At 37.7% G+C, this 26,362-nt stretch overlaps 4 protein-coding genes across 5 annotated transcripts in view; 2 read left to right on the plus strand and 2 right to left on the minus strand.

The window, feature by feature from the left end:
- LOC105053156 (IAA-alanine resistance protein 1) overlaps positions 1 to 6,883 on the plus strand; it is a 14,618-nt gene extending 7,735 nt beyond the window's left edge. Inside the window, 6 exon segments of the mRNA XM_073244244.1 lie at positions 3,552 to 3,624; positions 3,627 to 3,697; positions 3,799 to 3,906; positions 6,202 to 6,378; positions 6,380 to 6,433; positions 6,516 to 6,883. Coding sequence (XP_073100345.1) covers positions 3,552 to 3,624; positions 3,627 to 3,697; positions 3,799 to 3,906; positions 6,202 to 6,378; positions 6,380 to 6,433; positions 6,516 to 6,668 — 636 coding nt within the window. The 3' untranslated portion in view covers positions 6,669 to 6,883.
- LOC140852081 (annexin D5-like) overlaps positions 1 to 26,362 on the plus strand; it is a 207,683-nt gene that overhangs the window by 152,563 nt on the left and 28,758 nt on the right. The gene's annotated exons all lie outside the window — the stretch shown is intronic.
- On the minus strand, positions 7,909 to 14,984 carry LOC105053155 (uncharacterized). 2 transcript variants are annotated; one of them, XM_010934211.2, is made up of 3 exons: positions 14,645 to 14,841; positions 14,329 to 14,520; positions 7,909 to 8,419 (listed from the first exon to the last, which is right to left on the minus strand). In XM_010934211.2, exons 1-3 carry the CDS (start codon positions 14,669 to 14,671, stop codon positions 8,201 to 8,203), a joined length of 438 nt encoding a protein of 145 aa, XP_010932513.1. In that variant the 5' UTR covers positions 14,672 to 14,841; the 3' UTR covers positions 7,909 to 8,200. The 2 variants fall into 2 exon arrangements, with proteins under 2 accessions (XP_010932513.1, XP_010932512.1); XM_010934210.3 differs by lacking the exon at positions 14,645 to 14,841 and adding an exon at positions 14,858 to 14,984 and having other exon boundaries at positions 7,911 to 8,419.
- Positions 21,130 to 25,481, minus strand: LOC105053154 (flavonoid 3',5'-hydroxylase). Its single transcript, XM_010934208.3, is given in 4 exon segments — positions 21,130 to 21,470; positions 21,606 to 22,237; positions 24,528 to 25,000; positions 25,003 to 25,481. Coding segments are annotated over 3 exon segments (1,515 nt in total). The 5' UTR covers positions 25,418 to 25,481; the 3' UTR covers positions 21,130 to 21,470; positions 21,606 to 21,610.

Here is a 26,362-nt window from a genome sequence, read left to right on the forward strand (position 1 = left end):
TGAACAATCCACATGTGCCTCTAATTTTCAGAGATGGAGCTCAATCCTGCCTTGCTTTGCTATATGTTATTGTGTTTATGCGCTGTTTCACATCTCTTTTAGAGGTTGTGTCTTATATTATAGTGTTCCTTGATTTAAAAGGAAAAGAAGTTTCTGGCTTTCATTCATAAACTTACTTTTTTTCAGAAAAAAAACATGAAAATTCTTATAGTAGTTCATTCTAGTTGGCTATGCATTCTAACAATTATTGTCTCCATTGTATCCTTGTATTGCAGGTGGAATTGTACTTTTTTTCCTAGTAGAAAAGGTGTAAGATATGTGGAAGATAATTCTGTAAAAGGAGCTTATGAGGTGGGGCATGGACACCACCACCACCATAAACGCCATGACAAACTGAAAGATGACAGTAAGAATCATGATGAGTCAAATTCAAAGCTTGATGAACCAAAGGACACATTAAATGATGAACATAATGGCTGCCAAAAATGATGAAAATCACACTGAACGTGAAACCCTTCTTCGTAAGGTAGAACATAGATTGATGAAAAAACATCTTCATTTGTTCATGTCATGCATGACACTAACTCTTTAATGTTCCAAGCAAATTCGTTATGTTTTTCTATTTTCTTGAAATTTTGTTAGGACCACCAGGCATGCCTTTTCTATTAGCTTGTGCAGGTGTCTCTCACCTACTTGCAGGGTGAATCATGATTCCCTCCCCCTTAATGCATTGGCCCTACATACTGGCTGGCCTATTATGATGGACCAAGTCATGGTTCACACCACCTGTAGGTCTGGCATGGATCTTAAAATAAATTTACTATACTCATGACATTCTTATTTATATTTTTGTACATGTCTGTTACTCGATAATTACATCAGCGCTGGATTAGCGGTTGTTGTAAATATGGGTTTGTTTCTGCCCTGTGCTATACTCGTGTCATTCTTATTTATATTTTTGTACATGTCTATCACTCAATAACTACATCAGTGCTAGAGTAGCAGTTGTTGGAGATATGGGTTTGTTTCCACCCTTTAGAGAGTTCTTTTGCATCACTGCAACAATTCAACATACCCGTGGTCACTTGATGTTAGAACTTGAAATTGACTTTCTAGATTCAGCACAATAGCTTCAAAGATGTTTTAGACGAATCATCAATCTCTAGCATGCCAGATTCAAGCATTCAAAGGAGGTTTTGTATTGATCTCATTCTTGTGCACCATCTAACATATCGTGGTTGAATTCTCGCCGGTGATCAACTTGTCAATCCCCGCGATGAACATCAACTATACCATCGAGTGTAGCTCAGTAACTTATGGAGGGTCCAAGTCTAGTGTTGATTTGCCAAATATTGTCATTTCTGTGAATCAAGTCTTGTCATTTTGCTGGTGACTGATGCTTGCTGAGGTTTCTCCTTATTTCCTGTTAACTGACCAACCATTCAAGCCAATTTTATGATGGCTTATTACTCCACTTGAAGATTCTCAGCCAGATTGTGGCCACCCAAAAGTTGATGTTAGCTTTGTAGCTAATCTAGTTTTTATTCTCCTATTATTTGGGTTTTGCTGCTCCAACTCAACTTTTTGCAGACAAGGTAATTTCCTCCCGCATTTGCAGGCTTCGTACTTATGTCACACAAATTTGTGAATTTTCATCATCTTATTCATCACTCAAGTTCTTCTTTCTTTGATATGTTTGCTGGACCATTTTTTCTTTCTTTGGTACTTCTGCTGGACCATCGGTTGCTCATTCATATTGTATTGTCTCTCTCTATTCAGAGCTCTAATTAGTGCCCTACTAATATTTGTTTGGCTTCTTAGGAAATACCATCATGTCCTGGAAGCACAAGAAAGCTTAACATTGGCAGTGGCTTACATCATTTGCTTCATTACCTTCTTGACTTTGATATCCATTTGCTACTAAATCATTGCCATGATAATGAGATTTTTGTAGATTCATGGCTATTTAATTTCCACAGGGACTAAATCACATTGTGTGGCTGTTACACTGTAACATTCATGTCTAACTACGTATCACTTACCCACACTCAATCATCTGAGTACTACTTTTCGAGAAATTGTACTCCATCACATTTGAGAATCTAATGATTAACACTTGCGCATTGTTTGTTTAACTCCAATAGTGCTCACTTACTGTGGGGGAGTGCTAGAGTTGAACTGATAAAGATGTTGCATCTATCCCTGCTCTAATCATCTTTTATTGCTGTATCTAGCAACTAAGGCAAAGTGCCATTGTGCCATCCTTTAGTCTCGTCACACTGTAAATTGATGTTCTTTGTTTTTTTTACCCCTGGAGTATAAACAGTGCATGAACATATGATGAACCAAAGACAGCTACCAAATAACTTAGTTAATGTATTATATAAAAGCACCTCTTATGTGTCCCCATCCTAATCTTTGGTCAAGAGCACTCCTTCCCTGCTCTTGCACCTAGTTCCGGATACAACATAATTAATCTATACATTTCTACACTTGTCTATGACTTGTAATATGAGAGGGACAAGTTCATTATAGTTGTTATACAGGCTTCTTAGAGTTATGTATTTTGTACAATATATAGTAGTCGAACACCACTTGGGAGAGCCACAACCCAGTGTAACTTCTTAATATAGTGTATTTTCCCCTTAACTAGATTTTATTGCTTCTGTGGTCCAATACAGTGCCATTTATTTTGGTCTTCATGTCATATAGCACATTTTGCAGCTTGTATCATTCATGTGTGTTACCATTGAAAATGGAACTGCTAAAAGCTTACTGTTGGCAAGGATGTTACATACATTATGTGTTAGATCATGCAACATTAAACTCACAAATCAAAACTAAATTCTATTAGCATATTTTATCTTCAAACAGTTGCACTGTAAACAGCAAACATTTTATTTCTAGTACTTGAAGACAAGCTGAACTGAAAACTGCAATACATGCTTTTTCTTTTTCTTTTTTTTTTCTCTTTTAAGAAAAATTGTGGAGTGCCACCTTCCAGGATTGAAACCTCTCCCCAGTGAATCTGAGGAGAGATGTGTCAACTGATGAATTGAAGTCCCATTGGCTATTAAGTAATTCAAAAAATAAGCTATTTAGCATTTACTTGCAAAAAATTCAGCTATGAAGATTATTGGGTTAAATGGAGAAGGAAGATTCCTTTAATACCTTGGGACTTCTTTATAGGATCTTTCTGATTTATGTTCCTGAGGAGGAGTCTATTTCACGTTGTAGCCAATAATGTGGTTTTTTTCCCTTTCTGATGTATCAGTGCAGCCAGATCTGTTACATTATGAATTATTCTGGTAGCATATGTGCAAAACATTGACAAGCCACGTTAAGTAATTATAAACCAAATGCTGCTCAAAGATATGTAAAATTGGTTTAAAATGTTGAATCATATTACGTTCTTTAAGATGTAGCATAAATGCATGACTCAATATTCTGTTAATGTATTTCTTTCATCATTTTTATATCCAGTACAATTTAAATATTTAAATAAATAATCTTGATATATGCAAGTGAATGTTTGCTGCTCATCTGAACAGCGAGCCACATGTAGTGGTGCTACAAATGATGATAAGGAGGAGCTAAATGCTGGAAATGGTCTTACAACAAAAAGCCATCCTTGAACATGACAGCTCAACCATCAAGTTTGGTGTTTGGCTACCTGAATCTTTTTTCTGATGGTGTTGTGAGTTTATGTTCTGTATTAAGTCATCATATTGATAAATATTCAGATTTTCAGTTATGTATAATTTTAAAATTCAATAACAACCTATGTGAATACTGCAGCACAACTTTACTGATGGAATGGCTTTGGGAAGTGCGTTTTTACTTCATGGCTCAGTTGGAGGGTGGTCTAGAACGTTATTTCTGCTTGCACATGAGCTTCCTCAAGAGGTTTTTTCTTTTTTTTATATTCCTTTGCTTTTAACAACTTGTTGCAATGATTATGAGTTAATGCTTTGCAAATAGTCCTGATGATGATCAAATTCCAAACTTGCAACAAATTTTTATGTCTTTATCGATAACGCAAGAATAACCATGTGATAGTGATGATAGTAATCAGAATTATTACATGTTAATATGCATCTCACTTTTTTGACAATTCACTTGACTGTAATTTTGTTTTCATTTGGAATAATTGTTGCTTCTTAATGACGTTTCTTCAATTTTCTATCCTTCACCTATATTTATGATTAAGTAATAAGTGCGAGGATTTGGAGTGCAAATTTCAGAGGAGATTTATATGTTCCTTTTTTTTTCTAGTTGGTGCTAAGTTTTGATGATATATCTATGTTGTCGCCATGAATTTGGTTATATGTAACTGTTGATGGTTGAAATTTGACAAACAAGTACTAGAATAAGCAATCAATCGGCTCATAATGGCAAGCTAGTATGTATGCACATAGAGCATTCATACCCAATTAAGTCACTGGTATATTCAGAATTCCATGCACACAAGCACAGCAGATAGTGTTGAATCTTTGACATTAGATTTGATGGCAAAAATTTGTTGATGGCTATTGCAGAACACTAGAAGAACCTGCAATTACAACTCAAAAAGCACAGCACTAAAAGTGGGATTCACATAAAAGAGAAGAGAGAAGTTCAAGAAGTGATCCATTCGTACTTTTAATCTTTATCATCAAAAGAGAAATCAGCAAAGATTTAGTAGCCATGAATTTGGTTATATGTAACTGTTGATGGTTGAAATTTGACAAACAAGTACTAGAGTAAGCAATCAATTGGCTCATAATGGCAAGCTAGTATGTATGCACATAGAGCATTCATACCCAATTAAGTCACTGATATATTCAGAATTCCATGCACACAAGCACAGCAGATAGTGTTGAATCTTTGACATTACATTTGACGGCAAAAATTTGTTGATGGCTGTTGCAGAACACTACAAGAACCCGCAATTACAACTCAAAAAGCACACCACTAAAAGTGGGATTCACAAAAAAGAGAAAAGAGAAGTTCAAGAAGTGATCCCTTTGTACTTACTAATCCTATCATAAAAAAGAAATCAGCAAAGATTTAGTTTAAAACCTCATATTTATCAATGCACCGCAATCTGTCTCATCTAGAAAATGAAAAAGAGGGAAAATAAAATTCTAAAAGCAAACACAAACTCATAGCCATAACCATATTCAGGAAGCCTGGTCCTGGCAATTTGGGATTTGCTTTATGGATCCTTATTCATCAAGTTTCTTAAGGCCACTTTTGGGGTTATTTCAAGCTTTTTCATATGTTTTTTTTGCCTCCATCCATGTTATACCTTAAGTCTTCTCCTCCTTTTTCTAAATCCTTAAACATAAATTAAAGTACCTCCAACTAGAAGCCCCTGAATCTTTATTCTACATGCCCAAACCATGTCAATCTTTTCTTCATCATTCTGTCCTTAAATTATGCTATTCCTACTGCTCCTCTAGTATACTCGATTCACACAATCTGTCCAAATTTTATACCACACCCACTTTTGATATTCTTATTTTCTGCTCCACTCAACTTATTTTGACCCTCTTTATCGCCCAACCTTTTGACACATACAGTGCTGCATTCTTTAATATCTTCTATGGAACCTCTTTAAGTAGCCAAAATATGCATCAATCACACAACATCCTAGAAGCTTCTTTCTTGTTCATGCAGTGAGTTCTATTTCTAATACAGATATTTTCATCTATTGCTCGTTTTTTTGTATTATAGATCCTAGATAATGAGATTGATTATTGTGTGGTGTCTTGTCAATCTTAACTAAGACCTCATTTTTTATTTCTATTCGTTCTAGAACTGCATTTCATCTACCATGTCTTTCTTCTTACTAATTTTTATGCTCGTCCTCAAAAGTTTTATTTCTATAGATCTAATTTTGCAGTCAATGTCCTTTTTATCAATCAACAACATATCATCTGCAAATAATGTACACTTTGATCCATTTTTTGGAATACTAGTAGAAGGTTCATCTATGATTAGCATAAAAAGTATGGATTTAGTGTTGATCCTTGGTTGAAGCCTGTGATTGTTGGAAATTCACTTAATGTAGCACAAAATGAGTGAATTCTCCATGTATATGTGCTTGATGATTTCGATGTGCCATCTATATATTGTTACATTGTTACATTCTCAAATCATTAATCATGTTTGTCCTATCATACTGAGTTTGATGTTAGCTTGCTTTCATGTTGTAAGGTTGGTGACTTTGGGATCTTGGTGAGATCAGGATTCTCCGTCTCCAAAGCGCTCTTCTACAATTTCCTGTCAGCATTAGTGGCACTGGCTGGAACTGCATTGGTGAGTTCATTTTTTTCTTTTAGTTTTAGGAATAGTGATTCATGAGAAACAAAGTCTTACTTAATGTTTCTGAATTTTTCTGTAGGCTCTGGTTTTGGGGAAAGATCCAGGACAGTCTTCTTTGATCGAGGTAAAATGGCCAACCACTTCAACTATGCAAATTGTTTTGCTGCTGGATGTATATTAATAATGCTACTCATTTGTATTTTCAGGGATTTACTGCTGGTGGTTTCATATATATAGCAGTTGCAGGCGTCCTCCCAGAGATGAATGATGGAAAGACAACATTCAAAAGCACCGCAATTCAGTTAACTTCTCTAATATTAGGAATGGCTGTTGCCCTTTGCATCTCCCTTGTCGAGTGATGATGTTCCTCCCTTCAGTCCTACGTTGAAATATAAAACTGTTTAGTGTAATCGTATTTTATCTGTGCAAGATATAAGATGAATGAAAGTTTTGGATGCCTTGATGCAACCATACAAGCTTCAGCTTTATGTAAAAATATTTAATGTAACCATGTTTTCTATGTTCAAGATAGAAAATGATTAAATGAATGGTAGTTTTGGATGCCTTGATGCAATCATACAAGCTTCAGCTTTCCAGCAAAAATTTTGGCAAGAGCAGAAGACTCTTCTGGTTGTTTGTACTGAGGCTTTGTCGATGCTGGGCAGGATGCACTTCGACTGTTCTTCTGTAGGGTTCTATCAGAGAGCACCAACTTCTGACTAAAATTCATTTTTAAGCTTTCTTTTTCAGCATCCTTGTTTTGTTTGAGTACAGGTTATAAGAAACAGCAGCATCATTCAAGCGCCTCACAGTTACAAGCCTAAAGCTGGTTTTTACCCTTGTTTCGATCTGCAAAAGCTATTAAATGTGACATCACCAAATGTACATTCTTTGCTTGCAAAAGGTGTCAACTACACTGTTTGCATCAGGGAGGGAAACTCTATCCAACATTTCTGACGCAGAGAGAGAGAGAGAGAGAGAGAGCCCCTTTATTGGTATGAAAATTGTTTGGATTGGATGTTTTGATATTTCTTTTAGGACTCCAGGAAATAAAGACCTCGTGTTTCCTTAAAGAATGGGCAATAATCAAGTTTAGATCAGCTCTCAACAGCCAATAACATCATCCATCGAGAAAAACCAAGTCTTAAAACTTGGGCAGTCAAGCTAACACCATCACCACTGCCGAAATAGCACAGAAATTCTTAGACGTAGAGGTGCCACCCTAAGGAGGATTTTGTATCTTTCAACATCTGTCAATTAAATTCCAATTACCATAATATGTCTGCGCCTACCTGCACTTCCCCTTCTCTCTGACTGTTAAGCACATGATTTAAAATTCTAGTTTTCTAACATTTATTTATCTAAATTTTATTTTTGTTAGAAATCAAATAACTCTAGATCGTAGGTGCTATGTTCTGGTGTATGCATAATGTCTACAGCTAATTATTAGATAAATTAATAATTAGAGAAACTAAGGAGGACACGACATTAACTACTTGGCAGTAAAGGAGCAAAATGTCTACTAAACTCTGCATACAGAATTATTAGCAAATGAAATATTTGAAAAAGGAAATCAGCAAAGCTGCAGGTCCAACACTTAAACATCATCCCACAAGAACTTTTGGAAGGCGATAACTTGTCTTTTGAAGTTTAAACTGGGGCTTGTATCCACCAAAGTAATACATTTCAGTAATCAATACGGTAAGCTATAATGATTAATGCTTTACAAGTAGGCTGATTTTTCCCAAACAAGCCTCTGTCAATAATTTGTATTATTCATACACCAACATTGAGACCTTTGATGAAATAGATTCTGGCAGTACACAATATATTCAAAACTTCTAGTTGGGACCAGTCATTTGTGGGCAAAAAGTCTACTGCATGGTCTTTATCAAGCCCGAAACTGTTTACATTGTTGAAACACCTGAAAAATATTGGAGTGCGGACTCCTGAATGATGCGGGGTTAGCAGGATCTCGAGCAATGGAGTGATGCCTCTTGCGATCAGTCTGTGCAGGAGATTGTTCCGCTGTGCGTTCTTCATTTGCTGCTAATGATTCTGTTTTCTTCCATAAACTTTCTGCAGACGGCTCCTTCAATATGCCTCCAACCTTGAAAAGAAAATGCAATATTATTCAAATGTCAGCAAATATTAAGGTTTCAAAACTCAGTTTTGGTTTCAGTCTCCCAGGTAAAGTCTGGTATTTTCAGCAGTTATGCTAAGTTTTGGAGTTCCACTCAATGTATATATAATAGAAATTAAGAGAAAAATAAAAGAAATTAAAGCAAGATATTTCACATCATCTTTTTGGTATTTTAGTTATCTAGGAACATAAATTGTATAAAATGCTTAGTCAAGTCCCTTCAATATGCTTAAACCATGCCTGAAAATACTGTTATAAATTGAATAAGAGTTAGTTATTTGCAGGACTTCTCCCCATTTTCAAATATTTAAGAAAGAGGATCAATGAAGAGTATTAGCTAGAGTCTTCTTGGATAAGAATTTGGAACTTAAGTTATTTTTAAGCACAGCATTGATGGAATCATGCTACTTAGAGTATGATTGATGAGTCACAAGAACAAAAGTGATTTAGTATCTCCTTAGGTATAACTATGAAACAATTTCATTCACGAGCAAAATCCATTACAATATTAAACTATAACCATGCTTTCACTAGATTCTATCAGCATTTAATTACAAAAGATAATCAACCTTTTACTCAAATATATGAACTTCTTAATTGTCTTAGAGACAGATAATAAAACTTAGGATAGTACGTATACTTGGTATTGCAGTTCAATGAGACAGATTAGAAGTCGTCAAATGCTTAACATATGCAAAGAATGTTTTGTTATTAGGAACATTCTTTGTTTAAAATTTGCACATTATAAGATTAGAAGGATGTATAAAATTTGCACTTTTGTTTATAGAGAAAAATCACATGCATCTTGTTCTTTTGACACCTTAAAAGTCCATTCAATAAATTTATTTCTAATCTCTCCTAAACTTGAGTCCATTTAGGAGTCATGTATAGCCACTTGTTCCACCTTACCAAGTGCATGTTTGGCATTGCTTCTGCTTTAGAAGCTAGGTATTCAAGCTTCTCCAAAGTGTGCTTTTTTGACATTTTCTTGTTGAAGAAGCACTTTTCAGATGATGTTAACATCCAATTATTTTTACTAGAAAGTGCTTTTTTGCTTCAAAAAAATCACAAAAGGATTTTTTTTTTTTTAAACAATACAAAGACTCCTAATAAAAGCTGTTCATACTACAGTATGATGAACAGTAACAAACCCCTTTATGAAGAGTCTTGAGCTTGAAATCTATCTTGTATGATGACATCATGAAAAAGGTATAAAGCAAAGGGAGAACAAGGAGAATGAAGGATGAATAATAAAGCAGGTTCATGTGGCAGAAGTTATATGATGATGATTCAAGTCTTCATCAAAATTATTTGAAGGATCAAATTTGTTCATGATGATTCAAGGTCTGCTGTTTTGGTACTGGTTATTGTAATGGTTAGAAACTGGCTGATATGATACCAAACCACACCTATCAGTTCAGTACTTGGTTTTCCTTTCTCTTTAGGATCCTTTAAAGATTTGGGACGTATAAATTATGATTTTAAGGGTATTTTTTTAATATTTTTGTATGCCATATTGGTCCTAAGAGACCATATGATTGCATAATGAAAGCCACTATAATAATTAACATACATAATGTGTATTATTGATTTTGAAAATATATATCAAATTGATTTGAATTGCAGAATACCTGTCGATATCTAGTTCCTTGTGGAGTGTGTCTCTGCCACTCATAGATATCAGGATTTTGTTCATAATTGAGGTCTTGGATGACTCCAACCATATATTGTGCCCACCCTCATGGAGTGTCCATGCCTACATCCCATAATTTGAACCTCCTCTGGATAGCCACCCCTTCCTCATACTGGGCTAGCTATCCCAATTGAGGGAAGGTAGTAGTAGCTAATCTGACCCATAATTTGGCTGAGAGAACGAAGGGCAGTAGCTACTCGAATACAGTGTCTCAGATATAGGATATGCATACAGGTCATTCCCTAGTTTTGCAGGATAGGATCCAGTGTACAATGAGGATTTAGACATAGGACCCTCCACATGCTATATCATCTACATCAATGCCATATCATGAACTGCCTCAAAGCATTCATCTCCTATATGCTATCGTATCCTTCCGGCCTTCTGACTTGCACTGTAGTCCATATCCTGTGGTGAATCAACTCAGGTAAGGAGGCTATCAGTAGTATGCATCCCCACTGTATCCATTGCTATCTTCCTCGTCACCAATTGCATCATTGCTCAAACCATTATTATCATCATTGCTTGTGTTGTGAGATGATCTGGTCAACCAATCATCTGAGGGCTTTGAATTTGAGTGAACAGGCTCCTCATCAACTCTCTCCAACAGATTTACAATTTTCTTTCTTTCCTTTCCCTTTCTTGCTGCTGGAGAAATTGTTTACTTTAACTAGTTGTCCCTGCTTGCCTGACTTTGCTAGGTGGTTGTACTAGGCCCATGATCTTGACATTTCCTACTTTCCTGATGACTGCTTCTTAGCATCTTCCTGTCCTATCTCTCTAGGAGGATGCCTTAGAAATTGAGCCTTGTGACCTCAGTTAGCTCGCCCTGATCTTTATAGTTACTTTTACTATTGGGCATCGGTTGGTTGTGAGCATGGCATGTCTCACTTTGCCAATTGCTAGGTGGTTGTACTAGGCCCATGAACTTGACATTTCCTACTTTCCTGATGACTGCTTCTTAGCATCTTCCCGTCCTATCTCTCTAGGAGGATGCCTTAGAAATTGAGCCTTGTGACCTCAGTTAGCTCGCCCTGATCTTTATAGTTACTTTTTCTATTGGGCATCGGTTGGTTGTGAGCATGGCATGTCTCACTTTGCCAATTGCTTGCGCATTCACCCCAACCTCATTTGCAATCATACTAGTTGGTCAAGGAGGCAATATTAGCTTATCAAGCTTTGGTTGCTTATGCTAATCCTCAAGCCAATCAATCATAGGATCCTAGGTTGCACATTCTAGCTTGTAATCCCATATAGCAAATGGGTCACCTAAAACCAAGGAAGGTGTTGGAAACTTGAGATTCAATTCCAAGTGCCATTGTTTGTAATGAACTACTCTTTGTTTTTCACTTAGATGCCCACATCCTATCTATTATAGAAACCTTTTGCTGGTTTAAGTTTCTTTCATCAAAATAATATTCCTAAGTTGGAGTCCACAATGCACCAAGTATGGCTTTGATACCATCGAGCAAAGGAATATATGGAATAGAGAACTAGAGAACATCATTATCTTCCTTGCTAGACAATCAAATGCTTAAGTTCAAAATATCTTTCTTTTAAAATCCAAAAAAGAAGGAATAAAAATAGCAGACCTACCTAAAATTCTGAGGATAATTGATATGGAAAATTATAATGTCTCATCATCATCCATCTTCATCTTATGATGTTAGAGTGAAAAATTGCAATATAATACCGATCCAAGCTTAATTGCAAGTGGTAGCAATCAATTACCAACTTGCCAGTTTCCTAACTAACAGGACTCGACCTAGACCAGGGCCACTGAAACTATCAAATCAATGTAGTATGGATTTTTTCCCCCCCTAACATGCAGGACACCCCCTAATTCACAAAACAACCGACCTAGACAGTCCACATCATCATAATCCTAGACTCCATTCAAATTTTAGGTCCTCTCATCAAGAAAAGTCCTGTTGTGGGCAGGCCGCAGGGGGACCTCCCTTAAAAAGTCCCACATCGGGCAAAACTCTGAAGTGTCATGTGCTTAAGTGGGATACGCGCACGCATTCCCTCACGAGGTGCCTTTTGGCTTCCGTCCGAAGGGCAAAACTGTGACTCCGGGTGCACGTGCGCTGGTTGGCGGCGTCCCTGGAGAGAGCGGACAATACTTCGTGAGGTCCGAGACGATGCCTCCGACGACCCTTGACACGTGGACACATCAGTGGCGCGCCAGGTAAGGGCCACTCGCCCCTTGTCTGCGGCACATGCCCTTCCGAAAGGAGAGCACATGACTCTCCAAAGTGAAGGGCTGTGTTGTGGGCAAGCCGCGGGGGACCTCCCTTAAAAAGTCCCACATCGGATAAAACTCTGAAGTGTCATATGCTTAAGTGGGATACGAGCACGCATTCCCTCATGAGGCGCCTTTTGGCTTCCGCCCGAAGGGCAAAATCGTGACTTCGGATGCACGTGCGCCGATTGGCGACGTCCCTGGAGAGAGCGGACAATACTTCGTGAGGTTCGAGGCGATGCCTCCGACGACCCTTGACATGTGGACACATCAGTGGCGCGCCAGGTAGGGGCCACCCGCCCCCTGTCCACGGCACATGCCCTTCCGAAAAGAGAGCACATGACTCTCCAGAGTGAGGGGCTGTGTTGTGGGCAGGCCGCGGGGGGACCTCCCTTAAAAAGTCCCACATTGGGCAAAACTCTGAAGTGTCATGTGCTTAAGTGGGATACGAGCACGCATTCCCTCACGAGGCGCCTTTTGGCTTCCGCCCGAAGGGCAAAACCGTGACTTCGGATTCACGTGCGCCGGTTGGCGACGTCCCTGGGGAGAGCGGACAATACTTCGTGAGGTCCGAGGCGATGCCTCCGACGACCCTTGACATGAGGACACATCAGTGGCGCGCCAGGTAGGGGCCACCCGCCCCCTGTCCGTGGCACATGCCCTTCCAAAAGGAGAGCACATGACTCTCCAGAGTGAGGGGCTGTGTTGTGGGCAGGCCGTGGGGGGACCTCCCTTAAAAAGTTCTACGTCGGGCAAAACTCTGAAACTCTGAAGTGTCATGTGCTTAAGTGGGATACGAGCACGCATTCCCTCACGAGGTGCCTTTTGGCTTCCGTCCGAGGGACAAAACCGTGACTCTGGGTGCACGTGCACCGGCTGGCGGCATCCCTGAAGAGAGCGGACAATACTTCGTGAGGTCCGAGACGATGCCTTCGACGACCCTTGACACGTGGACACATCAGCGGCGTGCCAGGAAGAAGCCACCCACCCCCTGTCCGCGGCACATGCCCTTCTGAAAGGAGAGCACATGACTCTCCAGAGTGGGGAGCCTGTTGTGGGCAAGCCGCGGGGGGACCTCCCTTAAAAAATTCCACATCGGGCAAAACTCTGAAGTGTCATGTGCTTAAGTGGAATACGAGCACGCATTCCCTCACGAGGCACCTTTTGGCTTCCGCCCGAAGGGCAAAATCGTGACTCCGGGTGCACGTGCGTCGGTTGGCGACGTCCCTGGGGAGAGCGGACAATACTTCATGAGGTCCGAAGCGATGCCTCCGACGACCCTTGATACGTGGACACATCAGTGGCGCGCCAGATAGGGGCCACCCGCCCCCTGTCCGCGGCACATGCCCTTCCGAAAAGAGAGCACATGACTTTCCAGAGTGGGGGCTGTGTTGTGGGCAGGCTGCGAGGGGACCTCCCTTAAAAAGTCCCACATCGGGCAAAACTCTGAAGTGCCATATGCTTAAGTGGGATACGAGCACGCATTCCCTCACGAGACGCCTTTTGGCTTCCGCTCGAGGGGCAAAATCGTGACTCCGGGTACACGTGCGTCGGTTGGCGGCGTCCCCGGGGAGAGCGGACAATACTTCATGAGGTCCGAGGCGATGCCTCGGACGACCCTATCAAGACCAATGCAAAGACTTTTCTGTTTGAGTACCTTTTGTATTCTATAAAATCCTCAGAAATTTACTTGACAGCCTCATACTTGTCACTTTCAGATGAACAAATATGAGTCGTAGAATCATTTGAAGTTGCCATTAAGCATAACCTGAGAAAATTTCAATCCAAGTCTATTAATTTTTTTTAAAAAAAAATCCAATCTTTCATGCATATGGGCGAACAACATCTTATCATACCATTAATCAGTGACTTTTATAGATAAATACAATCAAACATAGCAAGAAAAAAAGTCTCTATCAGGACATGTTAACCACCTACATTCAGAAGGGAAGAATCGGGCATCGGCCATTTGGCAGGTGGGTCCTCCTCTGGAGGCTCGAGTGGGTGGTCTATCGGCTTGAACTCTGCATAGACCTCCACCACCACATCATCTTCTTCCCTCCCAGCGTCACCATGGACATCGATTTCATTGGCCCCAGCTTCCTCTGCGACCTGTCCTTCCTTCTTGTCCTAAAACTCACAACAAAACCGAAAATAGACAAAGACAACCAATTCAATCAACACAAATCCATGGGAGGGGAAACATAAAATGACAAGATAAAAGAAGCCAACAACCCCAAAAAGGATCTCTTACTAAACCATCCTCGCATGGATGCCCCATATACACAAGCTTCCAGTTTCATCAAAGCCCAAAAGATTGCCAAGGGAAAGCAACTCAAAGAGAAAAATCAAACACAAAACAAAAGGAGAAACAAAAAAGAAAGAGAAATCGAGGGGGAAAACAGAAAACAGAGAAAAGCTTTTTGTTTTTATGCAGGAAGGAAAGCAAAAGGGAAAGAGGTGGTACCAGAAGAGAGGGGTGGGGTCTCGTCATGTAGCCTTGGAAGCGTGCTAAGATCCCCACCATTCTCTCTCTCTTTTCCTCCTTTCTCTGCACCTCTCTGCGGCCTCTCGCCAACCCCTGCTACCTTTATTAAAGGAGTCCTGAGAAACGTTTAGTTTATTGAAATCAAATTCCCAACGGCTACTTTTTGTTTTTTTTTTGGGGTCGTGGGATCCACTTAGAGGCCGGCTTTTTGTCTTCGAGTCTATAATCACTGCCGTCCAAATCAATCAAATCGGGCCGGCTCCGTTTGGCGCGGAAGCGAAAGGCTTTAAGACTTTTTTTTGTTTCGTTGGTGTCTGATCTCGTGTCTTTGAGAGGCGTTTAGCTCCCCATAATTTGCGGGTGATGAGTAAGTCACCAGAACAGAGACTCCAAAACCGACTCGTCGAAATGCCAAGATGAATACCCTGAAAAGTTTGAACGTGCGACCGTGGGTGTTGCAAGAGAGTGGTGCATTTTACTGCTAAATAATTAGTAAGACTTCCACCGACATCGTTTGAAGTTCTGGGTTGTTCTGGGTTGCTGTAGCTAAGGCCGCAGCCAGCTCATGCCCGTCCCAAACTCTGTTTATATTTGAATTTAGTCAGAAAATAAAATGGAAGTTGAATCTATTAAGATGCCATTTGGCATCACCTTGTTTTATATTTCCCAAAGTGTATGTATGTATATAGATATATACATACATATATATATATATATATATATATATATATACACACACATACATACATACATATATATATATATATATATATATATATATATAATTATTTTTAAAAATATAAATATGATGATGCTGAGAGACATTGGTTTCGATTTTTTTTTTTTGATACAAATGAATAATCATATCACTTTAATATAAGTACAGTCCGAAAATCAAAATACAAATAATTCTGCAGGACTGGTGGGCACTTCTTATCCTGTCTTCAGGTCTAATCTCCATAGTGCTTTACAACAGATGTGATCTAATCTGCTGTATTGTTCGTCATCTAAAAAATATGTCAGGCAAACATCGTGACTGAAAGATGACTAGTTCAAATGTCACAAACAAGCGCACTAGCCTCCAACTGCTTCATGTTGTCTCAGATCCAGTCGATAACGATGATAGAATCTTGCTTTATAAAAATCTTTTTCATTCGCAACTTCTGTTTGGCATAAATAATATCTATTCAGACGATATGAAGCTCAGCTCCTAGACAGAAAGCTCAAAATATTATGAACCCCTGGCCACCAGCAATCTAATATCTGGATCCTGAATGATAAAATCCGTACTATCCCGACCATCTCTGATATTGTCATCAAAATTGATTTTGACAAATTCTGAACGAAGAGTCTCTCAGGATATGAAAATAACTCTCCAAATTACTGCAGAAGCATCACGAGAGTCTTAGAAATCGGAGGCGTCAAGGGACAAACTTGCAGTGTCGAAATAGCTATGCTTTGCAATCAAACAGATGGCTCTCTCCCTTCTGCAATTGGTTTCAGCTTTAGTCTTGATAAATCATTCTATAATTCTCAATTAATTCAAATAGACGGGAATAACTTGAAGAATAATTTGACCAATCAGAAATCAGGTTTGACAAATTTCAGTTTAGGAATTTATAGCATTATTATTTTCCTGAGAAGTACACCCTGCATCAAATTCATGTCATATTGTTATATTTTACTTTTTTCTTGTTTTTTGTCTTAGGAGGGACATACGCGTACACCTACTTGTTTTTAGTAGGATGGAAACATAACTTGAACCTAGGCCACCAGTGCACATCCCATAGTGATTTAACCAACTCTATTAGTTGCCACCTTCATATTATTAGATTCTTTGGGAAAACCAAATTGTAGGTCAATCGACTTTATTCACCACAAGGAGCAGCACGAATTCAGGGCCTAATCAATGTTCGTGTTCAAGTGATGAACTACGATTTGCTTTGATGCTGGCAGTGATATCTTAAGTGGCCCTGTGACCATCTGCCAAATTTATTGCTAGGACTTAAATGTAGGTTAAGATTTCAGCACATCCAGTGAATCAATGTACTACTGGTTGTGTGAGGGAGAGCTCAGTTTCAATCACTGTTATGCATGCTCCAAGGATCAGTTCCTTTCAATTGTCAGTTAAAAAAAAAAAAAAGGAAGAAGGAGAAGAAAAGAAACTAACAAGTAGAGCTAGCCTTCTTCTTCTTCTTTTAAATCTAACTATTGAGGAGATGGTTATAGTGTTTTTTTCCTTTTGTTTTTTCATAAGCACATGAAAGGGCATTAAATCAATGATCAAAATTGTTCTATCTTTGGGAATATTTTGTCCCCATAAACAAATGTAGCAAACCGAGCATAACAGACTAGTTCTTAAGAACTAGATATTAGGATCTTACTAGTAAAGCTAATATGATCATTGTTAAACATAAAAGCTAACATCACTGCAGAATCACAACAGACGTCCATATCATATACTTCAATCTTGTTTTGAAGTGCTACAACTTCATCCACTTGCACAACTATTTCTGTATAAAATGCAATAAACATGCACTTGTGGAAAGCATTTCATAAGAATTGGCATATCCAAGCATTAAAGGTCCCTGTTGCCAATCTATCGATCTCTACTTCCGTACAAATCCTCTATTTTTTAATGGAGTTGTAGATCATCTATTTTTCAATCGATCAATACTCAAAGATTCTAATTACCTGATTTGAGATCTTCTCCTTTTCTTTGAGTATTTTTTTTTTTTCAGTTTCTTCGCCACTTAGTTTGAAATATTTTTCTTCTTTCTGGGACATTTTTCTATCTCTGCATCCTTCGCAGTCCAGTTTGAGGTCTTTTTCTTTTTTTTAAATGCTTTTCTGCTTCTAGCTCTTTCGCCTTCTACTTTGAGATCTTTTTCTTTTTTTTTAGATGTTTTTTTTTCTTTGATTCTTTCGACGTTCAGTTTGAGATATTTTCCTTCTCTTTAGATATTTTCTACTTCTGACTCTTCGCCGTCCAGTTTAAAATCTTTTTCTTCTCTTTTTTGATATTTTTGTTTGCAAGAATCATTGACTTCCAGCAATCTTCTCTTTGAGCACCGGTTTTCTCTTCTACGATATTTTATCCATGTAGATTATCGATCTTCGTCTGTCATCTCTTTGAGTGCCAATCTTCTTTTCTATAGCATTTCTATTCATGATGATCATGAGGCTTCATCTATCTTCTTTTTGAGCACTGACCTTTTCTTTTGCAATATTTTTGTCGATAGAAAGTAATAATTTTCAAACTTAAGTTGGCACCTACAATATCACCTTGAGTTTGATGGGAAGTGTTAGCATGATTTTTGAGATTACATATAAGCCCATAACAATTTTCTTTGTTAACCTGATTGTATGATTTTAGTGATCACATAATAATCCATAATAATTTATTTATTAACATGATTCTTTATCAGTCTATATTATTTTTATGGTTTGAAGTCTGTAGACGAGTATAAATAACCCTAGGATGTATCAAATGAATTTAAAATAGGGATGATAAAATCTTCTTTTTCTCTCTCTCTTTTTCTTTTGCTTTCCTCTTCTTCTACAAATATTTTAAAAAGCTTAGACAAAAACTAAAAAGTGCAACCGTTAAAAACCAACCTTTATTTGCCATTAATCATTGGCTCCTCTTCTTCCATATGATATTGGTTGATAATTGTGACCAGCTTGACAGAACTTAGGTAATCTTATTTTTTATTGATCTAGTAATGCCTAATCTTATATAGCAGTACATTAGGATAATGATTATATAGTTGCTAGTGATAAAAATAAGACTTGATAAATTATATCCTTAGCATTAATCTTTATCAATATGTATGAATATATATTTTTTGCTTTGTATTATATTCATCTTCAATTTTTTCCCTCTTATCTTACCCAACTAAAATTAAAGAAGTTTGTTGGTCGATATCAGAGAGTCTGGGAATGTATCCTAGGCAACCCTTCTTTGGTTCTTTGAGGGCACATCCAACGTGATGGGAAGAGCGGCAGAGAATGATGGCTTGCTGGAGGCCTGTTGGCAAAGATCAAAAAGCTTGACAACACCATATCCACCAAAGGTCTTGCGTGGAGTCATACCATGTAAAGGGATTCGGATTGTATCTTCCGATCCACCAATGGATCACCTACCTCTCAAATCTCAAAGAACTCTAAACTTAATCATGCATCCATCTACACAACTTTCAAAGCGACTAATAGATGATCCAATGGATTCGCAAAAGGGAAGGCGAACCCTTCTTTCACACCAAAGATACACCTCAGACCCCTGCAAAGAGATCTTTTGGGGTGGTAAATAGCAATAGGGGTGCACACAGTTTAAAGCAGATTGGTTTAGAGATTTTGTTTTTGAAATTGAACCAAGTTAAATTGGTTTTCTAAAACCATGCAAAAACAAAATCAAACCGATCTCATGCAAAAATTAGTTCAAACCAAAGTGAAAAATTCAAATTGGTTTATTGAGCCTGCTATAACATCATCACCTCTATTATAAGTTGACGATAAATCAATTGCAGCCTGGACTGGCCTCAATCATCAGAGCCCTAGTCTCTCTAATCAATGCCACCTCATCAAAGAGAAAAAAAATGAGATAAAAAAAGAGTAGGGAGGATAAGGAACTATCGATTGGATTTCGAAGTTGGGGACGAGGGAGCAGGAGATGGCGGCCACCACCTAGGAGGCTTGGGTGAAGATGGAAGCGATGGAGGCAGCATTGATAGGGGTGTGGGTGCGGGAGTGGAGGAAGTGGAGAAGGTGTAGTGCGAGGGCGTGAATAGCGGCAGGATTGTCGTACTTGAGGGTGAGATAGGCACTGAAGAGGAGGGAGTGGAGGCTTTTGAGGTCCTCCTCTTCTATCTCTCCTGCTTTATTTCTTTTGATTTTTTTCTTCAATTGAAGGAGGAAAGAGGGTGACCACGTGAAGAACAACAGATAGAAAATTCTCTAGGGTGGAGACCGTGGGATCGAGACTGTGGGATTGAAAGAGAAGCAAGAGACCGTGGGATTGAGATACTGGTGAGAGACCATGGAAACTAGGAAGCGGATGGCTAGGATTTTGAATTAAAGCCATAGTGGGTGGAGAATAAGTGAATAATTGAGATTCATTGATGTGCTATCGTATGGATAGAATGTGAAGTCCTTAATAATGCATTGCTTATATTTGGTCCAACATTGGCTGTTTAAAAGATACTTTCTTACTTCAAATGAAGACTTCAATAATAAGGGCAAGGTAGGTGCAAGCATTTGTCCGGGCCGGATTTGATTTTCTCAAGTAATATTGTAGCTAGGTTTAAGTGTGACTGGTCCACTGGATTGGCTCAGTTTAAGCTAGTTTTTTTAGAACTTACACCAAAATATAATTGATTTTTTCGGTTCCAAAAAATTTCAAACTAAAACTAAGTCGAATTTGGAAAAACTCGATCCAAACTGAACCAAAAAGATATATAGCTATGGGTTAGGTTCGCGGTTTTGCTGGTTTTTTGAACCCCTGAATGGCAACAATGCCAGAGTAGCTAAAAATAGGAAGAGGAAGGAATTGCAAAAGATGAAGATCCATGTCATGAAAATTTTGTACATGTTGAAAGCATCTACGAGGACCCATGCAGGTATGTGTTCAGTTATATATCAGTTATATATTAGATAGAGCTTGAGTACTTATACAATACTAGCTAATAGATCCAAATAATATTTTTCAGCTAATTTTTTTATATGAGATATTGAATTATTATAAATAGTATCAGAGCAGATCCAGTTTATATCCTATATGAACTAGGGGATACTATAAAAAGTACAAGCTTATTTGAATTAACCATATACTAATCATGATGTTTGTAATTGGATTTGAATAGATTTAAACTTTTATCTTAATGAGGACACTAGAGTTTAAATAAGTGAGTATAGTGGGATCTGTTTGGATATGTATTTAGTTCTACATCGTTTATGTACTGGATAGATCTTAAACAAGAGTTATGAGCCAAAATAATATTTTTTGGATAGTCTTTTTTTGATAAGATCGTAGATTATTACAATATCAATTAATTCAAAAAGACTTAAATAGACAATATTAGTGTGGCAAAGCCACCAAACAAATATGGATGACACTACCTGCATCCTTTTATCAAGCACTTGATACTTGTTTATAGCTTTCAGAAGATGAGATAGGATCATTAGCTTAAGGTATGTTATCAATTTCTGAATATCGTGCATGAAGATATGTCCTCAAATGAGCATCATTCCCATTCTAATAAATGTGCCAAGCCAAGTAGCTCCAAATTTGATAATATGAATCTTAAATCTCCAAATACAACAATTAAACATAACTTATTAATTTCTATTCCCGCTCCACCCACACAATATGGTTTTTGAGGAAATAAGAAGTAGATGGTAGGAGATCCCCATATTTAATTATGAAAAGGACTCATACATGTATTTATTGATACATTTCATATTAATAGTAGCCAAAAGTGACATAAGACCTTTCTTATGTCGCATGTATTTGAGGCTGCATATCGAGATTCATATCTGCCAAGCCAGTCACCATATCTTAATAATATGAACCCCAACGACGCCGATCCGGTACCTGCACGAAGAAGGTGATGAATTGATATTAGATTAAAAGTTAATTAATTATATTTTACAAAACTTTTTGCATATACTAAAAACTGAACATTATCATTGAGGACAAAAAAAAAAAAAAAGAAAAAGATTATTTTACCTTGGTCAAGCATATAGACTAGGTGCTAAGCGAGGACTAGCCAAAGCCATAACCGGATTGGTTTTCTGAAGTGCAAGACCAGATGACTCTTCCATGTCGACCACTTCTCCATCACGCACCGTCCAATCAAATGCGTGTATCAATGTGCCCAAGATGGATTGCACAAATAGCATCCCCAGATTTTTACCAGCACAAATCCTCCTCCCAGCTCCGAAAGGTATCAGCTCAAAGTCAGTGCCTTTCACGTCTATTTTGGCATCCTTACCACTTAAGAACCTCTCAGGCTTAAACTCGAGAGGGTTGTCCCATACATCAGGGTCCCTTCCAATAGCATATATATTAACTAAAAGCCTTGTTCCCTTAGGGATGTAGTAACCACCAATCTCGCAGTCTTGGCTGGCTAAATGGGGGAGGTTTAGTGGTGTAGTCGCGTGCTTCCGAAGAACTTCCTTGCATATCGCTTGAAGGTATGGGAGCTTTGGGATGTCGGATTCTTCGAACCTACGATCTCTGCCGATTACTTCGTCCATCTCGAGCTGAGCACGCTTGAGGACTGAAGGGTTCGTTAACAATTCAGTAAACGCCCACTCGATCGTTATCGAGGATGTATCCGTTCCCGCGATAAACATATCCTGATGTAACGTATAAATTGTCAGATGGGAACTTTGGAAAGCAGTATGTGCAGCCACGAACATCATAAACATGAAACAGTAGATAAGATATTTATATATATATAATGACAACAGGGGTGTAGGTCACTCCAAAGTGAGCTACTGATATATAGACTTGGCTGCGAGTGGTTTAGCAATGGTTAAGGCTGAGAGCATGGATCTTGTTGATAGTCGTTCATCTTCTCATAATAGCCATCGAGTACGGCACAACATCCTACAGTTCAAACCACACACCGTAAAGGATCCTATATTCTTTTGTGGATGATAGATTGCAAGCCAATTATTGAACAACTATCTTTCTATAAATATCTTTTTCTGAGTTGACTTAAGATGCTATTTGTATTATAAAATACTATACAGCGCGCGATGATTGCTATCATGAGATGAACGCGGTCATCCAAAAATATGTCATATATAATAGATAAAACTGTCTTATTCGATGGTTATCCATCTTCTGACAATACTATATAATATTTTATGATGTAAACCTCATGCATGATTAAAATTCATGTCTGAGTTATTCATAATAAACTAACCTATATTACATAGGACTGAAATCGGATCAGATATGAATCGGATACTATCGTATCTATATCCATATTTATTTTATCTGACGAATATAAATACGATACGAATATTATTCGGATGCAAAAATTCATATCCATATTTATTTTAAACGAACACGGATAAAATTTGGATATTGAAAGTATGGATATAATTACAGATATTATTTAGATAATTAAACTTTATAACTACAGAATCAAAGATATTATTAAATAGATGATAAATCGAGTTAATAACATGTTTATATAGTTATATATATATTTTAAAAATTAATAAGTATTATATAAAATTATATAGGATTGTATATAAATTTGGATATTCGGATACAGATCGAATAGTTGTCTATCCATATCCATATCTATTTTTTTTTTATGGATATGAATACAGATATTAGTCAGATTCTAAAATTTTTATATATATCCAGATTGATTTGGATATAAAAATAAATTTAAATGGATAATATCTATTTATATAGTTATATATATATATATTTTAAAAATTAATAAGTATTATATAAAATTATATAGGATTGTATATAAATTTGGATATTCGGATACAGATCGAATAGTTGTCTATCCATATCCATATCTATTTTTTTTTTATGGATATGAATACAGATATTAGTCAGATTCTAAAATTTTTATATATATCCGGATTGATTTGGATATAAAAATAAATTTAAATGGATAATATCTATTTATATAGTTATATATATATTTTAAAAATTAATAAGTATTATATAAAATTATATAGGATTGTATATAAATTTGGATATTCGGATACAGATCGAATAGTTGTCTATCCATATCCATATCTATTTTTTTTTTGATGGATATGAATACAGATATTAGTCGGATTCTAAAATTTTTATATATATCTGGATTGATTTGGATATAAAAATAAATTTAAATAGATAATAACATGTTTATATAGTTATATATATATTTTAAAAATTAATAAGTATTATACAAAATTATATAGGATTGTATATAAATTCGGATATTCGGATACAGATCGAATAGTTGTCTATCCATATTCATATCTATTTTTTTTTTGACGGATATGAATACAGATATTAGTCGAATTCTAAAATTTTTATATATATCCGGATTGATTTGGATATAAAAATAAATTTAAATGGATAATATCTATTTATATAGTTATATATATATTTTAAAAATTAATAAGTATTATATAAAATTATATAGGATTGTATATAAATTCGGATACAGATCGAATAGTTGTCTATCCATATCCATATCTATTTTTTTTTTGACAGATATGAATACAGATATTAGTCGGATTCTAAAATTTTTATATATATCCGGATTGATTTGGATATAAAAATAAATTTAAATAGATAATAACATGTTTATATAGTTATATATATATTTTAAAAATTAATAAGTATTATATAAAATTATATAGGATTCTATATAAATTCGGATATTCGGATACAGATCGAATAGTTGTCTATCCATATCCATATCTATTTTTTTTTTGATGGATATGAATACAGATATTAATTAAATTCTAAAATTTTTATATATATCAAAATTAATTTAAATATAAAAATATATTTAAATAGATAATACCCATACTACTTCTACCCTTTGGCCACTTAGTTTAGTAAGCTGCCAAACAGCGTCCAAAGACGGACAGAGATTAGATTTCACATATATCTTACCACAATAAGTCCCTTGATGTTGACATCAGACAGCAAAACCTCACCATTCGAGGCCTTGCAATTGGCCAGGAGATAATCCACGAAATCCTGCCTCCCTTTCCGCTGGCCGGCGGTCTCGGCGTGCTCCTTCAGCATCTGAGTCATCAGCGCGTCGAACTTTTGGTGCAGACTCTTAACGCTACGCTCGATCCCCTGCACGTCCAGCCACTTCATGGACGGTATGAAGTCCGCTATGTTGACCAACCCCGACAGCCTCAACACCTCCAAGACCATCCTCCTGAACTCGCTCGACTCGGCCCCTTCCGAGTCGAACACCCGCCGGCTCAGTATGGCGAGCCCCAATACGTTAGCCAGCGTCCGCATCACCATCCCGTGGACCTTGACCGGCTCGCCGAGGCGGCTCATGTCGAGGATGGACCGGACCAGGCGGTCCACCTCGGCCCGGCGGGCGGGAGCCCACTGGGCGAGTGCGGGGGGCCAAGGAGGTGGACGCTGGAGAGTTTGCGGAGGAGCTTCCAGCGAGGGCCGTAGTCGGCCCAGACGAGGTCTTCGCCGGCGTAGCCGACGTTGCGGGCGGCGGCGTTGATGGGCCGGTCGGCGAACTGGATGTCGAGGGTGTGGAGGAAGGCACGGGCGACTGACGGGGAGGAGGCGACGGCGAAGCCGTGGGTGCCGAGCTTGAGGTACATGATGGGGCCGTAGCGCTTGGCGAGGTTGGCGAGGGCGACGTGGGGGAGGGGGCCAAGGAGGGGAAGTGAGCCGAGGAGAGGCCAGCCACGGGGGCCTGGCGGGAGTGGGAGGTGCGACTGGGCGCGGCGGCGAAGGTGGAAGAGGAAGAGGATGAGGACGAGGGGGAAGAAGAAGGTGGTGGCAATGGAGAGGGAATCCATGGGCCTGGTGCAAGAAAGGAGCGGGGTGTAAGACGAGATGGGAGGGTCTTCTTGAGTGAACGAGCACGGCGCGAAGATTTATAAGGACGCTATTGGGTCGGGTCGGGTCGGATCGGATCAAATATCTTTCTAACTTGGATCCAGATCTGCTAGGTGGTAGAGGTCTAGAAACTCTGTATCTCAATCCAAATTTTATACATCCAAGAATTAGGTTAAGAGTCAAGCCTTGAAAAGATGGAATCTTAGCTTTTATTGCACCGCTTTTGGACTGAGAGGAACGGGTCCTAAATGGGCTGCATTGTTTGAAAAGCCTTATTTCATCAGCATTTGGAAATTATTTGAGTAATACAATTTTAAAATACAAATAATATGTTTTGTAACAAAAATTATGAAACGTTTAAAGATAAAACTGTATATTATTTTCAGTAAAATTATAGGATTCAGATGTGGATTGAGGCGAAAACATCAAATTAAAACTATATCTTATCTTGACTTAGTATTGTGTTACCACTATATTGCTTAAACAGATATTATATATGTATCTTTCCATAGATATATTTGTGCGCGTGCGCACGCGCGCGCGACTGGATTGGAATAGGTTGGACATGAAAAGTTACATGATTTGGATAGGAACCAAATTAGGTATAAACTTGCAGATTTTAGCAATAAAGAGAAGTGTGGTCGTGATTTAAAATAATGGCCATTATGGTTGTTTTAGAGCAAATTAGTTATGTCACATATGTTAATAGCAAAAATGTAAATAATAACTAATGTTGTATTGTAATAATTATTACATAGTAAAAATAATGAACAATATAAAATATTTTAACTATTTAACTAATTAAAGAGGGTTTTGCTCCAAAACTTCTTGAAAACTCACATCATTCTTTTCTTTTATTAATGTTGGTCATCTATTTTTTTTCAATAAACAATCGTTATAATTGT

The sequence above is a fragment of the Elaeis guineensis genome, chromosome 10, assembly GCF_000442705.2.
Source record: "Elaeis guineensis isolate ETL-2024a chromosome 10, EG11, whole genome shotgun sequence".
In the NCBI taxonomy this organism is placed as follows: Eukaryota; Viridiplantae; Streptophyta; class Magnoliopsida; order Arecales; family Arecaceae; genus Elaeis; species Elaeis guineensis.

Bases quoted from the DNA above. Each gene is read 5' to 3' on its own strand.
- LOC105053155 (XM_010934210.3), bottom strand. From the start codon at position 14,917: ATGGTGGGGATCTTAGCACGCTTCCAAGGCTACATGACGAGACCCCAC. The intron at 14,521-14,857 runs GTACCACCTCTT...TGTGAGTTTTAG, and splicing joins GACCCCACCCCTCTCTTCTG to GACAAGAAGGAAGGACAGGT. The intron at 8,420-14,328 runs GTAGGTGGTTAA...TTTCTTTTCAAG, and splicing joins CCGATTCTTCCCTTCTGAAT to GTTGGAGGCATATTGAAGGA.